The 18,678-nt window shown below is 41.2% G+C and overlaps 1 protein-coding gene across 1 annotated transcript in view; it reads right to left on the reverse strand.

Moving 5' to 3' along the window:
- SMOC2 (SPARC related modular calcium binding 2) overlaps positions 1-18,678 on the reverse strand; it is a 500,318-nt gene that overhangs the window by 389,966 nt on the left and 91,674 nt on the right. Inside the window, exon 2 of the mRNA XM_040429405.1 lies at positions 5,028-5,199. Coding sequence (XP_040285339.1) covers positions 5,028-5,199 — 172 coding nt within the window. The remainder of the gene's footprint in view (positions 1-5,027; positions 5,200-18,678) is intronic.

The following is an 18,678-nucleotide window of genomic DNA, read 5'->3' on the forward strand; positions in this document are numbered from 1 at the left end:
TTTAAATTCACTATATTTGCACATCGCTAATTTCTCTGCAGTGTACAGAGTTCTTGCACTGTACCAATGGTGACGCAGCGACTGCTGTACAGGAAGGAGCACACATTGCTGATCCTGTCTGTGCCCCCTGAGCTTGGCTAAAAGCTGGCATAGCACATGGGTACCATGTAACAATGTGCTATGGCAGGATTAGCTGAGTGGAGTGGGCTCCTGCCTGTGCCTGCTCTACTCAGCTCAAAGAGGACTTTTCTTTTCTGGGGTTATAAAATCTTCTGATCGTGGTATTGAGATAGATTCTGAGAAACTAACTGCAGTTTTGGACTATTCCCATCCTACAAGCCTGTGAGCTTTCCAGTGATTCTTGGGCTTTGTCAGGTATTACAGACTAGAGATGAGCGAACCAGTTCGAGATTCGTTTCAGGTCCAGTTCTCGGAATTTAAAAAAAGTTTGGTTCGGACCCAAATCAGTTCGGGCCGAAACTAAGTTGCTCCAATTACCCTAAAATTTGGTATACAACCCCTGTAGCTTCCTAGGACTCATAATTTTTTGTAAAACTTGTTATTTATTTTTTCTCCTTTCCCTTCCCCCTCCCCAAGCTCTGGAACGCAATGACAGCAATAGTAAATGATGTGCAACACTGACGAACATAGCTATTGGTAAACACACATTTGCGCTGGCACATGCCTTATGCTTTTTCATATTCTAAAGCTTTAAAAAATTGTCCCAGGTGATGTTTAAACTCAAAAATTGGGGGAACGCGATGGTTGGAAATTGACAGCAACAGAGACAAGATGGGCCACCGACAGCAAGGGGTTGAGTATTTATTGCAATCAGCCTGAGTTGTGACAAAATGTTGGGATTGATTCAGTAATGATGTATGTGTGCTGCTTAATTAAATTTAAGTTTTCTCAGCAGGCCACAGCCTGCTCCTTGCTGGAAAGGCCTCTGCCCTTTGCCCGTAGTGCATGCAAAAGCACCTCCCAGCTCTTAAAGGGCCAGCAAATGCAAACCCTAATTCACACTAGTCAATAACTGGTCACTTTTGGGTACTTAAGGCACCTTCCCCTTTGGAAGGCTGCCAGAGAAATAGGTTTTCTAGCACATTAGTATATGGCAAACGTGTGCTATTTGTGTTGTGTGCCCATGTACTGACTTTCTGCATGTTTCCTGGATTCTGACCATTCTCTGCATTGATACTTCCACTGCCTAAGGTTTTGCCTGATTTCTCGGTACTCTGCACAGGTGTCTCTGATGCCCAAGGGTAAGCTGATGACAATCATATAGAGACTACTCTAGGTTTTATGGTGGCAATTAGCATTAACTTGAGAGTAATACGATGAACTGCAAAGTTATTCCTTTCCATTAAATCTAATTTAATAAAAAAACTAATTTCCACTGCATTTCAGCCCTGCCCCTAACCTCAATTCATTGATCGTATTATTAGCTCAGGAAGAACGTGTTAATGATGACAAGGCAGTTGACTGAATTAGAAGAGCAGACTGGTTAGTTAAAATGGGGATGTTCCATGAAATTGTCTTCTTCTGTTAACCATGGTTAACTCCAAGGAAACACATGCAGTCACTATTGCTTTGAATGAAAAGGGCTTCACATATAAGGATATTGCTGCTTGTAAGATTGTACATCAATAAACCTTTTATCAGATCATCAAGAACTTCAAGGAGAGATGTTCACTTGCTGTGGTGCCCAAAAAAGTCCAGAAAGTGGCAGGGGGAGGAGCAGAAGAAATGAAAACAACAAATCAACAGAAAGACTATTTTTCATAGCACCCAGGGTGCTAAAAAGGATTTGGCTACGGGATTGGATTACCACCAGTGCAGACCTTGCGCATGCAGATGTGAGTGCAACTGATGATGGCTTTTAAAGGATGGTCTGCTGTTATGAAGGGCAGCAAACAAACCACTTCTCTCATAGAAAAACACCAAGGACAGACATTCTACAGAAAGTAATGGGTGGATTGGACTCCAGAGGAGGGGTAAAGTTATTTTCTCTGATTAAGACCCCTTCAGACAGTTTGGGACATCTGGAAAAATTATTATCCAGAGAAGAGAACGTGGGCACTATCATGAATTGTGCTAAATTTCAAGCACTGTTTAGGCAAGAATGGATTGACATTAGTCAGGATTTGGCCCAGAAGCTGATATCCAGTATGCCAGGGTCAATTGCAGTTACTAAAGTCTTAAAAAAGAAGGACCATCACTGTAAATATAGAGTCTTTGCATAAGGTTGATGAAATTTGTAAATAAAAGTGAAAAATAAAACTTATGAAATGCTTAGAAATGTACTTCAGTATACCATAGAAACATATGGCAAAAAGATCTAAAAACACTGAAGCAGCAGTTTCAAAACTTTTAGTCGTGACTGTATATGTTGACTGTGATCCTGAAAAATACAGAACATCCAGTCATGCTTGGTACACTTATTAATTTTAGAAAGTTTTTTTAAGGGAGAAAATGTGCATTTGAACACAGTCCAGTGCAACTACAATGCATAAGCCAGTGCATTTATGATTTTTCTAGGCTAATTAAACTGCTAGTTGACTCCTACACTGTAACAAAGCAGATGTGGATACACTGTCTACTGAACATATTTGTCTTGGGGCTACTCTTTATGGTGCTAGGTGGTCCCCCTGGTCTTCACCCTTTAACCCCTATACCTAGATCTGAATTCCGCTGCAGGGGAACCATTAGGCCACTAATTCTTGAGGTGGTCTCTGTTCAGTAGACTGCTGACCATTGGAGGTCAAGAGACACCTATGCAGAGCACCAAAGCATCAGGCAAAATCATAGTCAGGAATATGCTGAGGTTGGAGAAGGCAGAATTTGTGCAATCCAATAAAACATACAAAAAGGGACAGGGCTTCCAGGCCAGGGTCAGAACACAGAACAGGCACAGGTCAGGTCAAGCAGTGAAGAGTCAGATCCAGAGATCAGGAAGAAGTCAGTACACAGGAAAATGAGAAACAGCGCATCTTTGCAGTACACTAGAGAACTAGAACCTATAGCTCAGGCAGCCATTGACTAGAGAAGATTAGGCAGCATGTGCCCTGGGCCTTTATGAGCCAGGGGAAAAACATGTGTGCACCTTATGGGCACAGCAGGAAGTGGGTTGTGCTACTCCATATAGGCCTTGCCAGAGACCAGGAGCCATGGAGTGGTAAGGATGGCCATGCCCATCAAGAGGATGTAGTAGTAATTGAGTACTATAGCTTTAAATATTGATGTGCAGTGCAACCAGAGCCTCAGTAGATAGAAATGTCTGTAGCCCAGTAAAAGACACATTAAAAGACACACTAACCCTATCCTTTCCCTTGCTAAAACCTATTACCGTTCCTGTTTGACCCTAAATTAACTGTATTGTGCATCAAAGGAGGAGAATTTAGTAGCTGTCTCTCTGACAGATGTCCTGTCAATGTAAAAGCTAAGAGTACACATGACTTCTCTACTTGGAATCTTTAAATGACTCATGTTAATATATGCCCTCCTGATTGGCTAAGGCTACTTTCACAACTTGTTTTTGATGGATCTGTCATGCATCAGCGAAAAACGCTTCCGTCACGATAATACAACCGTCTGCATCCGCAATGAATGGATCCGGTTGTATAATCTTTAACATAGCATGATGGATCCATCATGAACACCATTGAAAGTCATTGGGGGACGGATCTGTTTTCTATTGTGACACAGAAAACTGATCGGTCACCTTTGACTTGCATTGTGAGTTATGCGTTTTTCTGTCCACGATGGGGACGCAACCAAACGGAACGGGATGCTTTCTGGTGAATTCTGTTTCGTTCAGTTCAGTTTTGTCCCCCTTGGCAATGATTGGGGACAAAACTGAAGCGTTTTCCCTTGCTATCGAGATTCTATGACGGATCTCAATAGTGAAAAGGGAAAGCACAGATGTGATAGTAGACTAAGGCTGGTTTCACCCAGGCGTTGCGGGAAAAGGTGCGGGTGCGTTGCGGAAACATGCGCAATTTTTCCGCGCAAGTGCAAAACATTGTAATGCGTTTTGCACGCGCGTGAGAAAAATCGGCATGTTTGGTAGCCAAACCCGAACTTCTTCACAGAAGTTCGGGTTTGGGTTAGATGCTGTGTAGATTGTATTATTTTCCCTTATAACATGGTTATAAGGGAACATAATAGCATTCTTAATACAGAATGCATAGTACAATAAGTACAAAAATATTTTTTTAACTCACCTTAATCCACTTGCTCGCGCAGCCCGGCTTCTCGTCTGTCTTCTTCTTTGCTGTGTACAGGAAAAGGACCTGTGGTGACGTCACTCCAGTCATCACATGATATTTTACCATGGTGATGGACCATGTGATGACCGGAGTGACGTCACCACAGGTCCTTTTCCTGTACACATCAAAGAAGAAGACAGAAGAGAACCCGGGCTGCGCGAGCAAGTGGATTAAGGTGAGTTAAATTTTTTTTTTTTTTAAATTTAACCCCTCCAGCGCTATTGTACTAAGCATTCTGTATTAAGAATGCTATTATTTTCCCTTATAACCATGTTATAAGGGAAAATAATAAGGATCGGGTCTCCATCCCGATAGTCTCCTAGCAACCATGCGTGAAAATTGCACCGCATCCGCACTCTATGGGGCCTGCGTTGCGTGATAAACGCACAATATAGAGCATGCTGCGATTTTCACGCAACGCATAAGTGATGCGTGAAAATCACCACTCATATACACAGCCCCATAGAAATGAATGGGTCCGGATTCAGTGCGGGTGCAATGCGTTCACCTCACGCATTGCACCCGCGCGGAAAACTCGCCCGTGTGAAAGAGGCCTAAGGCTGACTACAAGTCATTATGGACAAGCCTGCTGTCCAGGACCACACCCAGGGTCATGTGATTCTCCTAATTTGATTTGTTTAGAATCGATTTGCTCATTTCTAGAGATAATTAATTATAAATACCATATTTTCTAAGTCAAATATACAAGCCCGCAATTTTAACTGTATTAATAAAATATACAAAAAAATATTGGTTTACCTTTACAATTTCCTCTGTATGCAATCTCCAACTGAGAATCTTTACATTTAGCTCGTTGAAACTCACACCTGGAAAGGAACGTTCTGCCATCGGATGCACACAGAAGTTTGGAAGGAGAGCCTGCACAATCCAAATTACATTCTTTGTCCTTGTCTTGATCCACTCTTAGAAACTGGTAAAAAAATAAAAATCACAAAAATGAACAGAATATTTATAGTTAGATAAAGATACTAAAAGACCAAGGTACAGTAGATTTGATTTATGAGATTAATAGATTTTTTTCAATAAGAAGTATACACAATACAGTAGTATAATCCTTAGGACTACACTGTGGCTTTTATGTAGCGCTACTGATTTTAACTATAACCACAGCTGCAGTCCAAAAAATTGCATACGGTTGTGTGTAATCTTGTGGACTGCAGTTATCACACAATATTTAAAAATTTTCAGTAGTTCTACAAAAAGTCACAGTGTAGTCCAGGCTTCAAACCCACTGGGTTATGTGATTTATCACATGATCCTTTGAAGTCTATTATAGGCTACAGCTGATACAGTGTCATTACTCCTGCTCTGCTGACAGGGAAAAATATATATTTACAGGTCTAATATGCATCAGAAACACACCGCACAGAAAACAAAATAATTAACTGTGAAATTGTAAATATATGTAAAAACAAACAAAGCAACCACCAACCTAACTCAAAGTGCTATCTCCACTCCAATGACCCAAAACTACATTCAGAATGCATTAAAGGTAAAACTGATCCGTTTTGGACCGCTTGTGAGAGCCCTGAACGGATCTCACAAACGGAAAGCCAAAACACCAGTGTAAAAGTAGCCTAAGCCTAATAATAGGCTCCACTTCCTGAAGTGTTGCAATCACTTCTCAGTATATATATATATATATATATATATATATATATATATAACACGGGATCCACCGTTTACAATAGATAATAGTAGCATTTTAGCTATTTCTTACTGAAAAACCACACAACCACTGCCAGACTTTGTGCTAGGTGCTTGGTTCAACCAATTTATATAATAGTAAAAAAGCCTCAAAAAGTATGTTGCCTAATAGCGGATTTGATTTTAGAGCAAACCTGATGTTTGATATAGAAACCGCTTTCTCTGTAAAGGAGGATTTAAAAACGAATAATATGCTGGAGGTCCTCTTTTCTGATCTGGAGCGGGACCTGATTAAGGAACTCCGAATCACCTGGGACATTGCATCTCTGGAAAAATACCTTTGTGAAGGAAAAATTCCTGAAGGTCTGAGGTGGCAATTACCATTGAATTCAGATGACCCAGGTGATTTAGGAGAATGGGAGCAATTAATGAATGATTGCGGCTTTAGAGCCATGCGGTTTATTATTTCAAAGAGGAAAAATAAATAGCAAATGATTAAAGCTAATATAGATTCTCTGCAGAACAAACTGGAACCTTTTAAGGATCAGGAAGAGTATGCTTTGTTATGTGAGAAAAGTAAAAATGTTATAATGAAAGTTGAGAAAGATGTGATTATGAAAAAGCAGAAAAAGTTTTTTAAAACATGTAATGATTATAAAAATAATAGAATCTATAAGTGGAAGATAAAAATGGAGGAACAGAAAACCACAATAGAGAAGCCAGAGGATAAGGATGTCGGTTTACCGACTCAGGAATATAGCACGGGTAACCAAAGGAATTTGCAAACAAAGGTGACAGGAAATAATAATTATTATTATAAGGGATATAAAGAAAGAGAGGATGACTATAGGTATAATCAGAGGGAGGGTTATAATGCCTATAGACCGCAACCATGGATCTATACCTATCAGAATTCTGAATATCGTGGAGCCCCATATGGGCAATATAGACCACAACACTATAGAAATTTTAATTATAATAGGAATCATTACCCCCCGCAGCAAGGAGGTTATTACCCTCCCCGACGGAATAACTATTATGGTGGAAGAAACTACTCCAACCCCTCACACTTTAGGAATTATGAGAATTCGGGGAAGTTTCCCCAACAAGTCGAACAAGTGAATAGAATAGAAGATAGGGAACTGCCGAATGCGGAGCATAGCTGTACTTCAGATAAATAAAATTTTCCCCACCAGGCAATGAGGGTCGTCCAAAGAACTGTAATAGGGACACAGGGTACCCCACAGAAAAGAAGTCATGCAGAGGAAAGCGAGGGGGAAAGAAACACAAGTCCAACCCCCCAAAAAAGCAGGGGGATATAAATTTGTGCGTAAGTTGAATATCGCCAAATATTGTTTAACGAATCAGGCTCCATGTAGAAATTTTGAGGAGGAAGGCAATATTGTACATACCCAACTTAGGGAGAAATCAAAATTTTTTCCAAAAAATAAAGAAAATTAGTGTATAGAGGCCTTTAAAAGGGGAGTCCAGTAATGATAGGACAGCAGGAGAGTTTTATTCTTGAGTGTGTGGATTTTTGTTTGAGTTATAATTATTTCTGGTATAAGGAGCAATATTATCTGCAACGGACTGGCACAGCAATGGGGGCGAAATTCGCCCCCAGTTTCGCTAATATATTCATGGGGTTCTGGGAAAGTGTGACCATCAAGCCTGTATTAAATAGGATCACGGAAGCTGGAGAATTACCGTATTTTTCGCTTTATAAGACGCACCTGATTATAAGACGCACCTAGGTTTTTGAGGAGGAAAATAAGAAAAATAATATTTTGAACCAAAAGGTGTGCTTTTGGTGGATTTTTAACTAATGGTCTGGGGATGACACGGTTATGGGGCTCTGTGGATCACGCACTGTTATCGGGGATCTGTGGATGACACACTGTTATGGGGGGGGGGGGGAATCTGTGGATGATGCACTGTTATGGGGGGGATCTATGGATAATGCACTGTTATGGGGGATGTGTGCTGTGACACATAGGGCCATGAGGGGGGCCAGGATAAGATGCTATATGTGTGGATGACACACATATAGCATCTTATGCTGGTCCCCCTCATGGCCCTATGTTTCACAGCATTACAGTACTTTATTCTTTGTATGTAAAATCTTTAATCCTGAATCAATCGCTCTCCTTTTGATAAACTAGCTGACACTGATATATCGCCGGCCGCTATGCTGCACAACGTGGCCGGCGATACATCAGTTACAGTGCGGGGAGGGAGGAGGGGCTGGAAGCAACTCACAGCGGGCCCGGTGCAGTCACTGTATTACACCGGGCCCCGCACACAGAAGTCTCTTTGTATGTAAAATCTTTCATTATTCCTGAATCCATCGCTCTCCTATTGATAACCTAGCCTAATCGCCTGGATCAGTACTCACTATGAATGTAGCGTGAGGTCCGGTCGGCGTGTGACTGACGTCACTCAGTCAGTCACGCTCCTCCCACTTCATTAATGTAGCAGGAGCAGGATGAAGTCATGCGCCGGAGGGACCGCAAGCTACATTCATAGTGAGTACTGATGCAGGCGATTAGGCTAGTTTATCAATAGGAGAGCGATGGATTCAGGAATAATGAAAGATTTTACATACAAAGAGACTTCTGTGCGCGGGGCTCGGTGTAATACAGTGACTGCACCGGGCCCGCTGTTAGTTGCCTCCGGCCCCTCCTCCCTCCCCGCACTGTAACTGATGTACCGTATCGCCGGCCACGCTGTGCAGCATAGCGGCGGGCGATATATCAGTGTCAGCCCTGTAAAAAAAAAGTCAACCATCGGTTTATAAGACGCACTGTCATTTACCCCCTCTTTTGGGGGGAAAAAAGTGTGTCTTATAAAGCGAAAAATACGGTAATAGTGTGGAAGAGATTTATCGATGATTGTCTGGTTCTATGGAAGGGGGAGAAGCAGGGCCTGCTAGAATTTATTAAAGGGTTAAATGACAACCAGTGGAATTTATCCTTCACCAGCACAGTTAGTGACACTTCCATAAATTTTTGGGATCTGACACTTTGTTGAAGATAATCAGCTTAAAACGAAAACGTTCTTTAAAGAGGCGGATGTCAACGGCTATATAGATTCCTCCAGCTGTCACTACACACCGTGGTTGAAAAACATTCCTAAGGGGCAAATAAAAAGGGTCTTTAGAAATTGTACCAAACTGGAGGATTTTAGAACACAAAGTGAGATCATTATAGAACGGTTCATGGAAAAAGGATATCAGGTAGAGGAATTAGCCCAATGCAGCAGGGTGGTAGAGGAAGAAAAAAGAGAAGAAAGGAAAAAGGCGGAGACTGAGAAAGATTTTTGCTTCTCCTTTTTAACCCGCAAGCACGCTTGATAAAGGGTGCGATTAGGAAGAACTGGTCCACTTTGAAAAATGATCCTGTGCTAGGGAAGGATATTCCACAGCAACCTGTTGTGATTTTCAAAAAGGCACCCTGTCTACGTACTAAATTAGTGCATAGCTCCAATCACCAAGAGAAAATAATAAAAGGGAATAAGTTTAGCTGGTGTGGGTTTTGTTTGCCATGTAGAAATCGAAAAAGGGAAGATAAGAAAATGAACACTTAATTTGCTCACTCAAATGAAAAAAACATGGATATAAAGGTTAAAGGGCAGATCACCTGTGAGAGTGTAGGAGTTGTTTACATGTTGGAGTGCCCGTGTGGCCTCCAATATGTGGGACGGACCCTAAGGAAGCTCAAAGTAAGAATTCAGGAACACGTGAGGAACATTAAGAAGGGGCTGGAAACCTACAGTGTTTCGATGCACTTTAAAATGGTGCACCAAAAAAATCCAAGGGGCCTATTTTTTGTGGGGTTGGAACAGGTTAAACCATATTAGAGCGGAGGAGATGGAGTTAAACAGATAAACAAGCGGGAGGTTGAATGGATATACAGAATGGGAACGCTACAGCCAAGAGGTCTGAACGCTGAATTTGATTTAAAACCTTGCCTTACCTGAATGATGTAGTTTACCCTGTTGATCTAGGACCTTCGAGAGTGTAGGATTGAATTGGCTGAATAATATCATGTGATGTGGGGGAGTTGCCGTTTTTATGAATGGAGAAGGGCGGTCCAAGGAATGTGTAACCTGTGATTGGTTAGGATGTACATCAGAGAAAGAAGGTGGATAGGAGTAATGTGGTCATGTGTTAAATGACGTAGAAGGAGTAGAATGAAATTGGTTGCAGTGTGATACGTGTGGTCTAAGATTGGTGTAGAAGTTTATGTATCGATATATGGTAGCTTAATGTGAAATGTCCTTGCTTTTATGTATTTATAATTTTTATGTATTTGACATGGTATTGATGGATATGTATTTATATTACTGGATGTTTTAAATATTAAATTTTATAATGATTTGGATTATGTGTGAGCGGGGAGGTGGGTGTGAACCAACCTGACCCCTTATAAGACCGCCCTGGAAGGGGCGGGATGAATATCCCTGACGAAGCTCGACTGAGCGAAACCCGGGTAGGGTGATTGATCCTTTGTACATTGCTCGTTTATACCTGTATATTGTGAGTATAATGAAACCAGTTTTATTCCAATTTGCATGACGGTACTTCACTATTGGCTGCATTTTCGGTGTTCCATAGAAGCTTGGAAGGGAGAGGAGGAGAGGCTTTGATTGGCCTGTTTGCTTTCCCATGTCCGCGATTATTTGACTGGCTTCGAATGTGGAATTTCTGCGACATCTGAGGCAGCGGGGTCCAACAAAAAGAAACGCTTGGTTCAACCAAAGCTGAAAGGGAATAATGAGCTATGCAGTAAATAAAAAAAATGCTCAATTCATTTATCTGAAAAGAAACTAATAGCGTGGTAACAGAACTGCACCCAAGTCTACTTTTTTTGTAACTGATCATTGCATTGGGGACTTCTGTAATATATATTTTTTAATTTAGACCGATACATTTACATTTAAAAAAATTTCAATGATTATCCTAATATTCCTTTAATATGAAATGGGGCATATACTGCATAATCTCCCTTACAGTAGTTATCTATCTTTGTCATTATTATTTAATAGGTATTATTAAATAATAGCCCATTAACTTCAGCCTCCGAAGTTTGGTCACCATTTAAAATGATTGTTTCCCCTGCCTCGTCTTGAGGACGGCTCAAATTCACTGGCCCCCAAGACATGCGTGCACTGGCTTATAGCTCCATGGGGAACGCTCTGTGCTCTCTGACCTGGGAGATATGAACACGTAGTTGGCCTTTCCAGTTCTCATTTCCCCACATGCCCTGCCACAGCTGATAGAGACGCACCACCTAGAATGGCACAACTCTGCAATCTTACCACCAGCTGAACTGGGCATCGGTTCAGGGTCACAGGGATCAGTTACAAAAAAGGGGACTTAGCTGCAGTTCTGTTACCGTGGACCAGCAAACCAAGCAATTCATTTCATTTCACATAAATGAACTAGAAATCCTATTTATTTACCACATCGCTGATTAAAAACCCCTTTAAGCGACAGGCAGTTTGGACCAAATGCTGGAGCCCCATTTTTCAAATCTGACATGTGTCAGTTTATCTGGAAATAACTTTGGACTGTTTTCTTGTGACACATCATACCTCATGTTAGTGCTGAATTTGAGTTAATACGTTTTACCTTTATGCATAAAAAAAAAATCCAAAATTTGCAGACAGACAATTAGGAAAAATTCGCTATTTTCAAAACTAGAATTTATCTGCTTTTAAGACAGATATTGATACTTCATAAAATAGTTATTATTTTACATTCCCCATATGTCTTTTTTTCATCATACAGTTATGTCCAAATGCGTGAAGGGGTTAAACAGTTGACCCGGAAGTATTGAATTGCTTTGTATACACCATTATGAATTATTTATATTCTTGAATGAGTGTGCATTATTCATGGCTCCACTTGGAAGAAATTGTAAAGCAGATATACACAGCATTACTGAGATTATTTATACAAAGTAAGAATGTTATGAACTTGTGCACATTGACCTTAAACCAAGCAGTCAAACAAATAACTGGGCTATATAAAGGAAACTTCCAGTGTGTGGGTTATGGCCTAATTCTTAGACCTGATGAAAAAGTATGTTTGCGGCAATTCATTTTGTTTAGTTTTATTCCTGCTTTCTGTAAAAAAAATGTTTAAATATTTTATTTTCCTGACTACATCTTCAGCCTTCTTCCATTGGGGCACTGGGGGCACACCATTTCTGCATTTTGTGATATACTGTAGAAGTACAAGGCCCAGCTGGCTTTTTTAAAGAAATAATGCAAGACAATTTTTCAGAAGCAAAAATTCTCAGTTGGACAAAGCAGAGTTTGCAGATGGTGATGGTTTGGTATATGCAAGCACACTGGGAGAATGGATTTTTTGGAGGACTAGACAATGTTAAACAATTTTGGTGAAGACAAGGAACTCAGTGACATTTTTAAATTTTGTGAAAACAAGACAAATTTTAAACAATGTTGGTGAACATTAGAAGCAAAATTTTGACAGCAATGGTTTGGTATAGCACATTAGAGAAAATTATTTTTCTGGAAGACTAGAGAATGTATCCATGGTGAGATGGGACTAGACGCTGGCCCCAGGTGGCCAGTCTTACGGAAACAGCCGAGCGGGCTGGCACTCAACTGTTTTGGTAACTCCAATGCTGCTTTTACATATAGATCTTTTGGAAGACAAGACAATTTTTTATATTTTTTTTTAGAAAAAAAATGTCTCAGTTGGACAAAGTCCAGTACAATATATGGCAGGAAAACAATTTACTTTACTTTTTTTTTTAAAAAGAAACCTCACATTTGTCCAATAGAATGTACATTTAGGGTAAGGCACACAATTCTGATACATGGATTTTTATGGATAACAAGTTGCATTACTTTTTAAAGAAAAAAAATTGACCCTTGGACAGATTCGAATTCAATGTACGTTAGGTCAGGCACATAACTTGGATAAACATATATTTTAGAACACAATTTTCATAATTTTTTTTTTGAAAATGTGTACTTGGACAGAGTCTAATACAATAGCGGATGGCACTCTGGAGACAAAGACTACCCCAGCTTGCCCTAGGTCTGACACAGCTTTGCAGACCAACAGAGTCCACTATTAGGGCTCATGCACATGGCTGTAATCATTTTTGTGGTCCACAAGTTGCAGATCTGCAAAACAGATACCGACCGTGTGCATTTCCCCATTTTGTAGAACAGAACATCCTGCCATCTATAGAAAAGTCCTATCCTTCTCCATAAAATAGACAATAATAGGACATGTTCTATTTTTTTGCGGGAGTCGCGGAACGGACGTACAGATGCAGACTGCACAGCATGTGCTGTCCGTATCTTTTCCGACCCACAAAAAATGCAGATCGGTTGCAGACAAAAAAAGCCTTTACTACATGCAGCAACTGTGAGGCAGACCAATAAAACAGGTTAGGTACACTAGTGTGTAAAAAATATAATTTTTGTAACAGGATTTTCAATAGTTAAAAAAAAAACATGCATAATTGGACACAGTTTGCAAACTATATGCTACACGTGATGCTGGAAAATACGCCTATTTGTACACTTCTAAAGTGTTGAAGCGTTGCAACAGGTTTGTGGGAAAACATAGACAGGTGCAATTGGATGGCCTGAGGAAGGTGCTGTTTCAGTGCTGAAATGCAAAGCTAATAGAGGCAAACTTCATTAAACAACTTCTGGACCAGCTTGAAGTACCTTCTGCTATCAGTGCCAAACCATTATCTGTTTTCCCTGGTTCCATATACAATTTCTCCTGTCAGCCCAGGGTACGTTGTAGCAGCTGGATCTTCCAATCTACCTGCCCTAATGAGTTGTACCTGGAATATGCACAATTCCAAAATGTGAGCACAATACCTACAGTGCCCTTCCACCCCCTACTGGTGTATTGGCATTATTGTGCTTGCAATGTCGTGTTTTTTTCTTGTTATTAAAGTGATTGTTTTTGCCGGGTGGACTTCTGGTTTATTAGGCTGGGTATCCTTCTACTTTCTGGGATATGACCTCCTTATACTGGCAGATGCACTTCCCTACACTGCAGCAAATCTCATTATCTCTGATGACCTATGTGAGTAAAGAGCTCTGCTTCTGAAACACTCTGAGCCTCTGGAACATTTACAAATTGTACCTATGACCATTCTATATCCTCGCATCTGGAATATATCTTGCATCTAAACTGCAGTATGATCAGTTTCAAGGCCCTAGATACCTTGAAATCAACAGATGACTGGAAAAAACTCTTCTTCTACACCATCCATGAACGGGAGTACATCTTATTCTAAAGAACAGACTAAAAGTATGACCAATACCTTTCTGTTATTTGAAAATCTTTTGAAACTTGAAGCACAACAGAGCACTGAATGTCGTTTTCTTGATTTGTATCCGTCTAAAAATATTTCCCCCAGGAGTCTGCATTTGGTATTTAAATCACCATTTATGTAACAAATGGGAATATTATCTTGAGATATGGTCGGCAGGAGTAATGCAGCACATTCTAGAAGAAGGAAAATGATTTGAAATGACTTTACAGTTAAAATCAATTACTTATTACACACCTTGTATAAATACCATGATCACCTAGATTATCATTTCCTTACCAAAACCACTGGAAATGATGTTAAAAAAATTGATTATGAACTAATTAACAAAAAAGCTGGTAAACATAAAAGTGATACAATTGATTACAAATGAGGAAAAAGCAGGGATTGGTCTGCCACTTCCCAATTATGGCCCCACTGAATATTCATCTCATCCTGAATCAGAACATGCTAGGGGTCACCATATATATCATATATGTACTCTTACGAGAGAATAAATCTCTTGTAACAAAAAAAAACAATGTGATAATGATCATAATAGTGTCATGGTCCCTCAGGTGACTGGTGTCAGGAGATCAGGGAGACTGGCTGAGTGTGGAGGAATCTAATAGACTCCTTGATTTCTCTTGATTCAGTGTTGATAGGGTTAATGACCACTTCCCTTTTCTCAGCTGTTGCTCAGTGGTCATCACTTCTACCCTTTATAGTTTGACCCCACCCTTCTGACTATGCGGTAGATAGCTTCATTTGGGTTTGGCTGAGCTGGTGTGAGGTCATCTCTGGTGTTCCTGTTCATCCATCTTTACAGAAGTTAAGTGTCGCATTTGTTTGTGTTTGTTATATTCCCTGTTGTTGTATCTGGGCCGGAGACAGAGCCTTCCATTCGTCCATCTGGGGAGGAATGGTTGTCTCTGGTCCTTACCTTATTCCAGGGCCTTATAGGGAAATCAGGGCCTAGGTTTCCTGCATATGAATATTCCTACCTTCAAGATCTATTCATATTGATAGGTAGTCAGGGCCCAGATTAGGGTTGTCTAGGAGGTGACCTGTTTCTTCCCTAGTTTCCAGGACCAGTTACTGTTCCCCTTCCCTCCTGTGTTCAGTGTGGAGTGATTTTGGATTTGTTTAATCAAATTGTCTGTGCCAAGGTGTTCTCTAAATTGGATCAGAGGGGGGCATATAATTTGGTAAGGATCAAAGAGGGGGACAAATGGAAGACGGCCTTTAATACCCCTGAGGGTCATTTTGAGAATCTGGTCATGCCTTTTGGGTTAATCAATCCTCCAGCGGTTTTTCAACACTTTATCAATGACATCTTTCATCATCTGGTGGGGAGATTTGTTGTTGTATATTTGTTGTTGTATATCTGGATGACATATTAATTTATTCTCCAGACATGGAGACTTATCAGGATCATGTGAGACAGGTGTTACAGATCCTAAGAGAGAATAAATTGTATGCGAAGATGGAAAAATGTGTTTTTGCAGTTCAGGAAGTGCAATTCCTGGGCTTAACTGCTCTCTTCCTCAGGTTTTCTTATGGATCCCGAGAAAGTCCGTGCAGTGTTGGACTGGGATCGACGCGAAAATCTGAAAGCACTTATGCGGTTTTTGGGATTCACCAACTACTACCAGTAATTCATCTTGAACTATTCAACTGTTTTTAAACCTTTAACAGACATGACTAGGAAGGGGGTCGATTTCTCTGTTTCGTCTGAGGCGGCATTACAAGCCTTTTCTGCTGTAAAGGAATGTTTTGCTTCAGCCCCTATTCTGGCGCAACCGGACGTGTCTCAGCCATTCATTGTAGAGGTTGACGCATCTGAGGTGGGAGCAGTTTTGTCGCAAGGTCTTTCATCTAGTAAATGGCACCCATATGTTTTTTTCTCTAAAAAACTCTCAACTGCTGAAAGAAATTATGACGTGGGTAATAGGGAATTGCTGGCCATTAAGTTGGCTTTTGAAGAATGGCGCCATTGGTTGGAAGGAGCAATTCATCCTATTACAGTAATTACTGATTACAAAAATCTGGCTTACCTTGAGTCGGCTAAATGATTGAATCCAAGGCAGGCCAGATGGTCGCTGTTTTTCACCAGATTTAACTTCATTGTCACCTACCGCCCTGGGGTTAAGAACGTCAAGGCGGAGGCTTTGTCGCACAGCTTTCCTGGGGGGGGTAATTCTGAGGATCCTAGTCCTATTTTGTCTGAAGGGGTAGTCATATCTGCCTTATATCCTGATCTTGAGTCTAAAGTGTTGGAGTCCCAAGAGGATGCACCGGACTCTTGTCCTCGAGGGAAATTGTTTGTTCCTTCAGACTTATGTCACAAGGTATTTGAGAAACATCACTGTACTGTCTTGGCTGGACACCCTGGAAGTAGATCCACTATCGATCTCATCACGCGCAGATTTTGGTGGCCGGGGCTGCGTAAGTGTGTTGAGGACTATGTGTTAGCCTGTTGTACCTGTGCTTGTGCTAAGGTGACACATACTCGGCCTTCTGGATCTCTTCTTCCGTTACCCATCCCGTCCAGACCTTGGACGCATTTGTCCATGAACTTTATCACTGATTTACCGAATTCTTCGGAAAAAAACGTGATCCTGGTGGTAGTTGATCGGTTTAGCAAAATGGTACATTTTATAGCATTGCCTGCTCTACCTAATGCCTTGTACAGGTGTTTGTCAATAACATCATGAAACTACATGGCATTCCCTTTGATTGGGGGACTCAGTTTGTTTCCAGAATCTGGAAAGCGTTCTGTACTCGACTGAGGGTGCAATTGTCCTTTTCTTTGGCTTTTCGTCCTCAGTCGAACGGACAGATGGAGCGCACCAATCAGAATCTGGAGACTTACTTGAGATGTTTTGTTTTGGAGAACCAGGAGGAGTGGTCTTCATTCTTGTCGTTAGCGGAGTTTGCCATTAATAACCGTAGACAGGAGTCCACTGATAAGTCGCCGTTTTTTGGGGCATATGGATTGCATCTGCAGTTTGGCAAATTTCTGGTTCTCAAACTTACATTATTCCTGAGGAGGATTGATTTTCCTCTTCTTTGTCTTCGATTTGTTGAAAAATTCTGAAAAAGATGGGCAACAGGTATAAGTGTGTGGCTGACAGGAGACGTATGAATGGTCCAGACCTGAGAGTGGGTGATTCTGTGTGGCTGTCCACAAGAAACATTAAGCTTAAGGTACCTTCTTGGAAGTTGGGCCCAAGATTTATTGTTCCATATAAAATCACTGCCATTGTTAACCCTGTAGCCTTCCGTCTTGAACTTCTTCAGGCTTTGAAAATTCATAACTTATTTCATAAGTCTTTGTTGAAGAAATGTGTCAAACCTGTTGAGCTGTCCTTCTTGCCTCCCACTCCTGTCATGGTGGACGGTAATTTAGAATTTCAAATCAGAATGATTGTGGACTCCTGAGTTCTCCATAGATTTCTCCAGTATCTCATCCACTGGAAGGGTTACGGACCAGAGGAGAGCATGTGGGGTCCAGCCGCCGATCTTAATGCGAATTGTCTGGTGAAGGCCTTTTGCAAAGCCCATCCTGATAAGGTCGGTCCTGGGTGCCCGGAGGTCACCCGTAGAAGGGGGGGGTACTATCACGGTCCCTCAGATGACTGCTGCCAGGTGATCAGGGAGACTGGCTGAGCGTGGAGGAATCTAACAGACTCCTTAATTTCTCTTGTTTCAGAGTTGATAGGGTTAATGACCACTTCCCTTTTCTCAGTTGTTGCTCAGTGGTCATCACTTCTACCCTTTATAGTCTGACCCGACCCTTCTGACTATGCGGTAGATAGCTTCATTTGGGTTTGGCTGAGCTGGTGTGAGGTCGTCTCTGGTCTTCCTGTTCGTCCATCTCTACAGAAGTGAGGTGTCGCATTTGTTTTTGTTTGTTATATTCCCTGTTGTTCTATCTGGGCCAGAGACAGAGACTTCCATTCGTACATCTGGGGAGGAATGGTTGTTTCTGGTCCTTACCTTATTCCAGGGCCTTATAGGGAAATCAGGGCCTAGATTTCCTGCATATGAATATTCCTACCTTCAAGGTCTATTCATATTGATAGGTAGACAGGGCCCGGATTAGGGTTGACTGGGAGGTGACCTGTTTCTTCCCTAGTTTCCAGGCCCAGTTACTGTTCCCCTTCCCTCCTGTGTTCAGTGTGGAGTTTCCCTCCCACACTGATCGTGACAAATAGCCACCCAAAAATAGGACCATCAGAAGGTTAGTGGATCAAGGTTCCTACCACAGTGAAGTTCATACATCCAATAGAATGGAATTGGCTCCATCTGTTCCAGCTACAAAAAAGACCAATACCAACAGAGACACAACCCCAATTGGAACCATATCTCTCCATTCTTTCAAATCTTATGATTTATCCAATGTGTAAAAATTATTGGATGAG

The sequence above is a fragment of the Bufo bufo genome, chromosome 4, assembly GCF_905171765.1.
Source record: "Bufo bufo chromosome 4, aBufBuf1.1, whole genome shotgun sequence".
Classification (NCBI taxonomy): domain Eukaryota; kingdom Metazoa; phylum Chordata; class Amphibia; order Anura; family Bufonidae; genus Bufo; species Bufo bufo.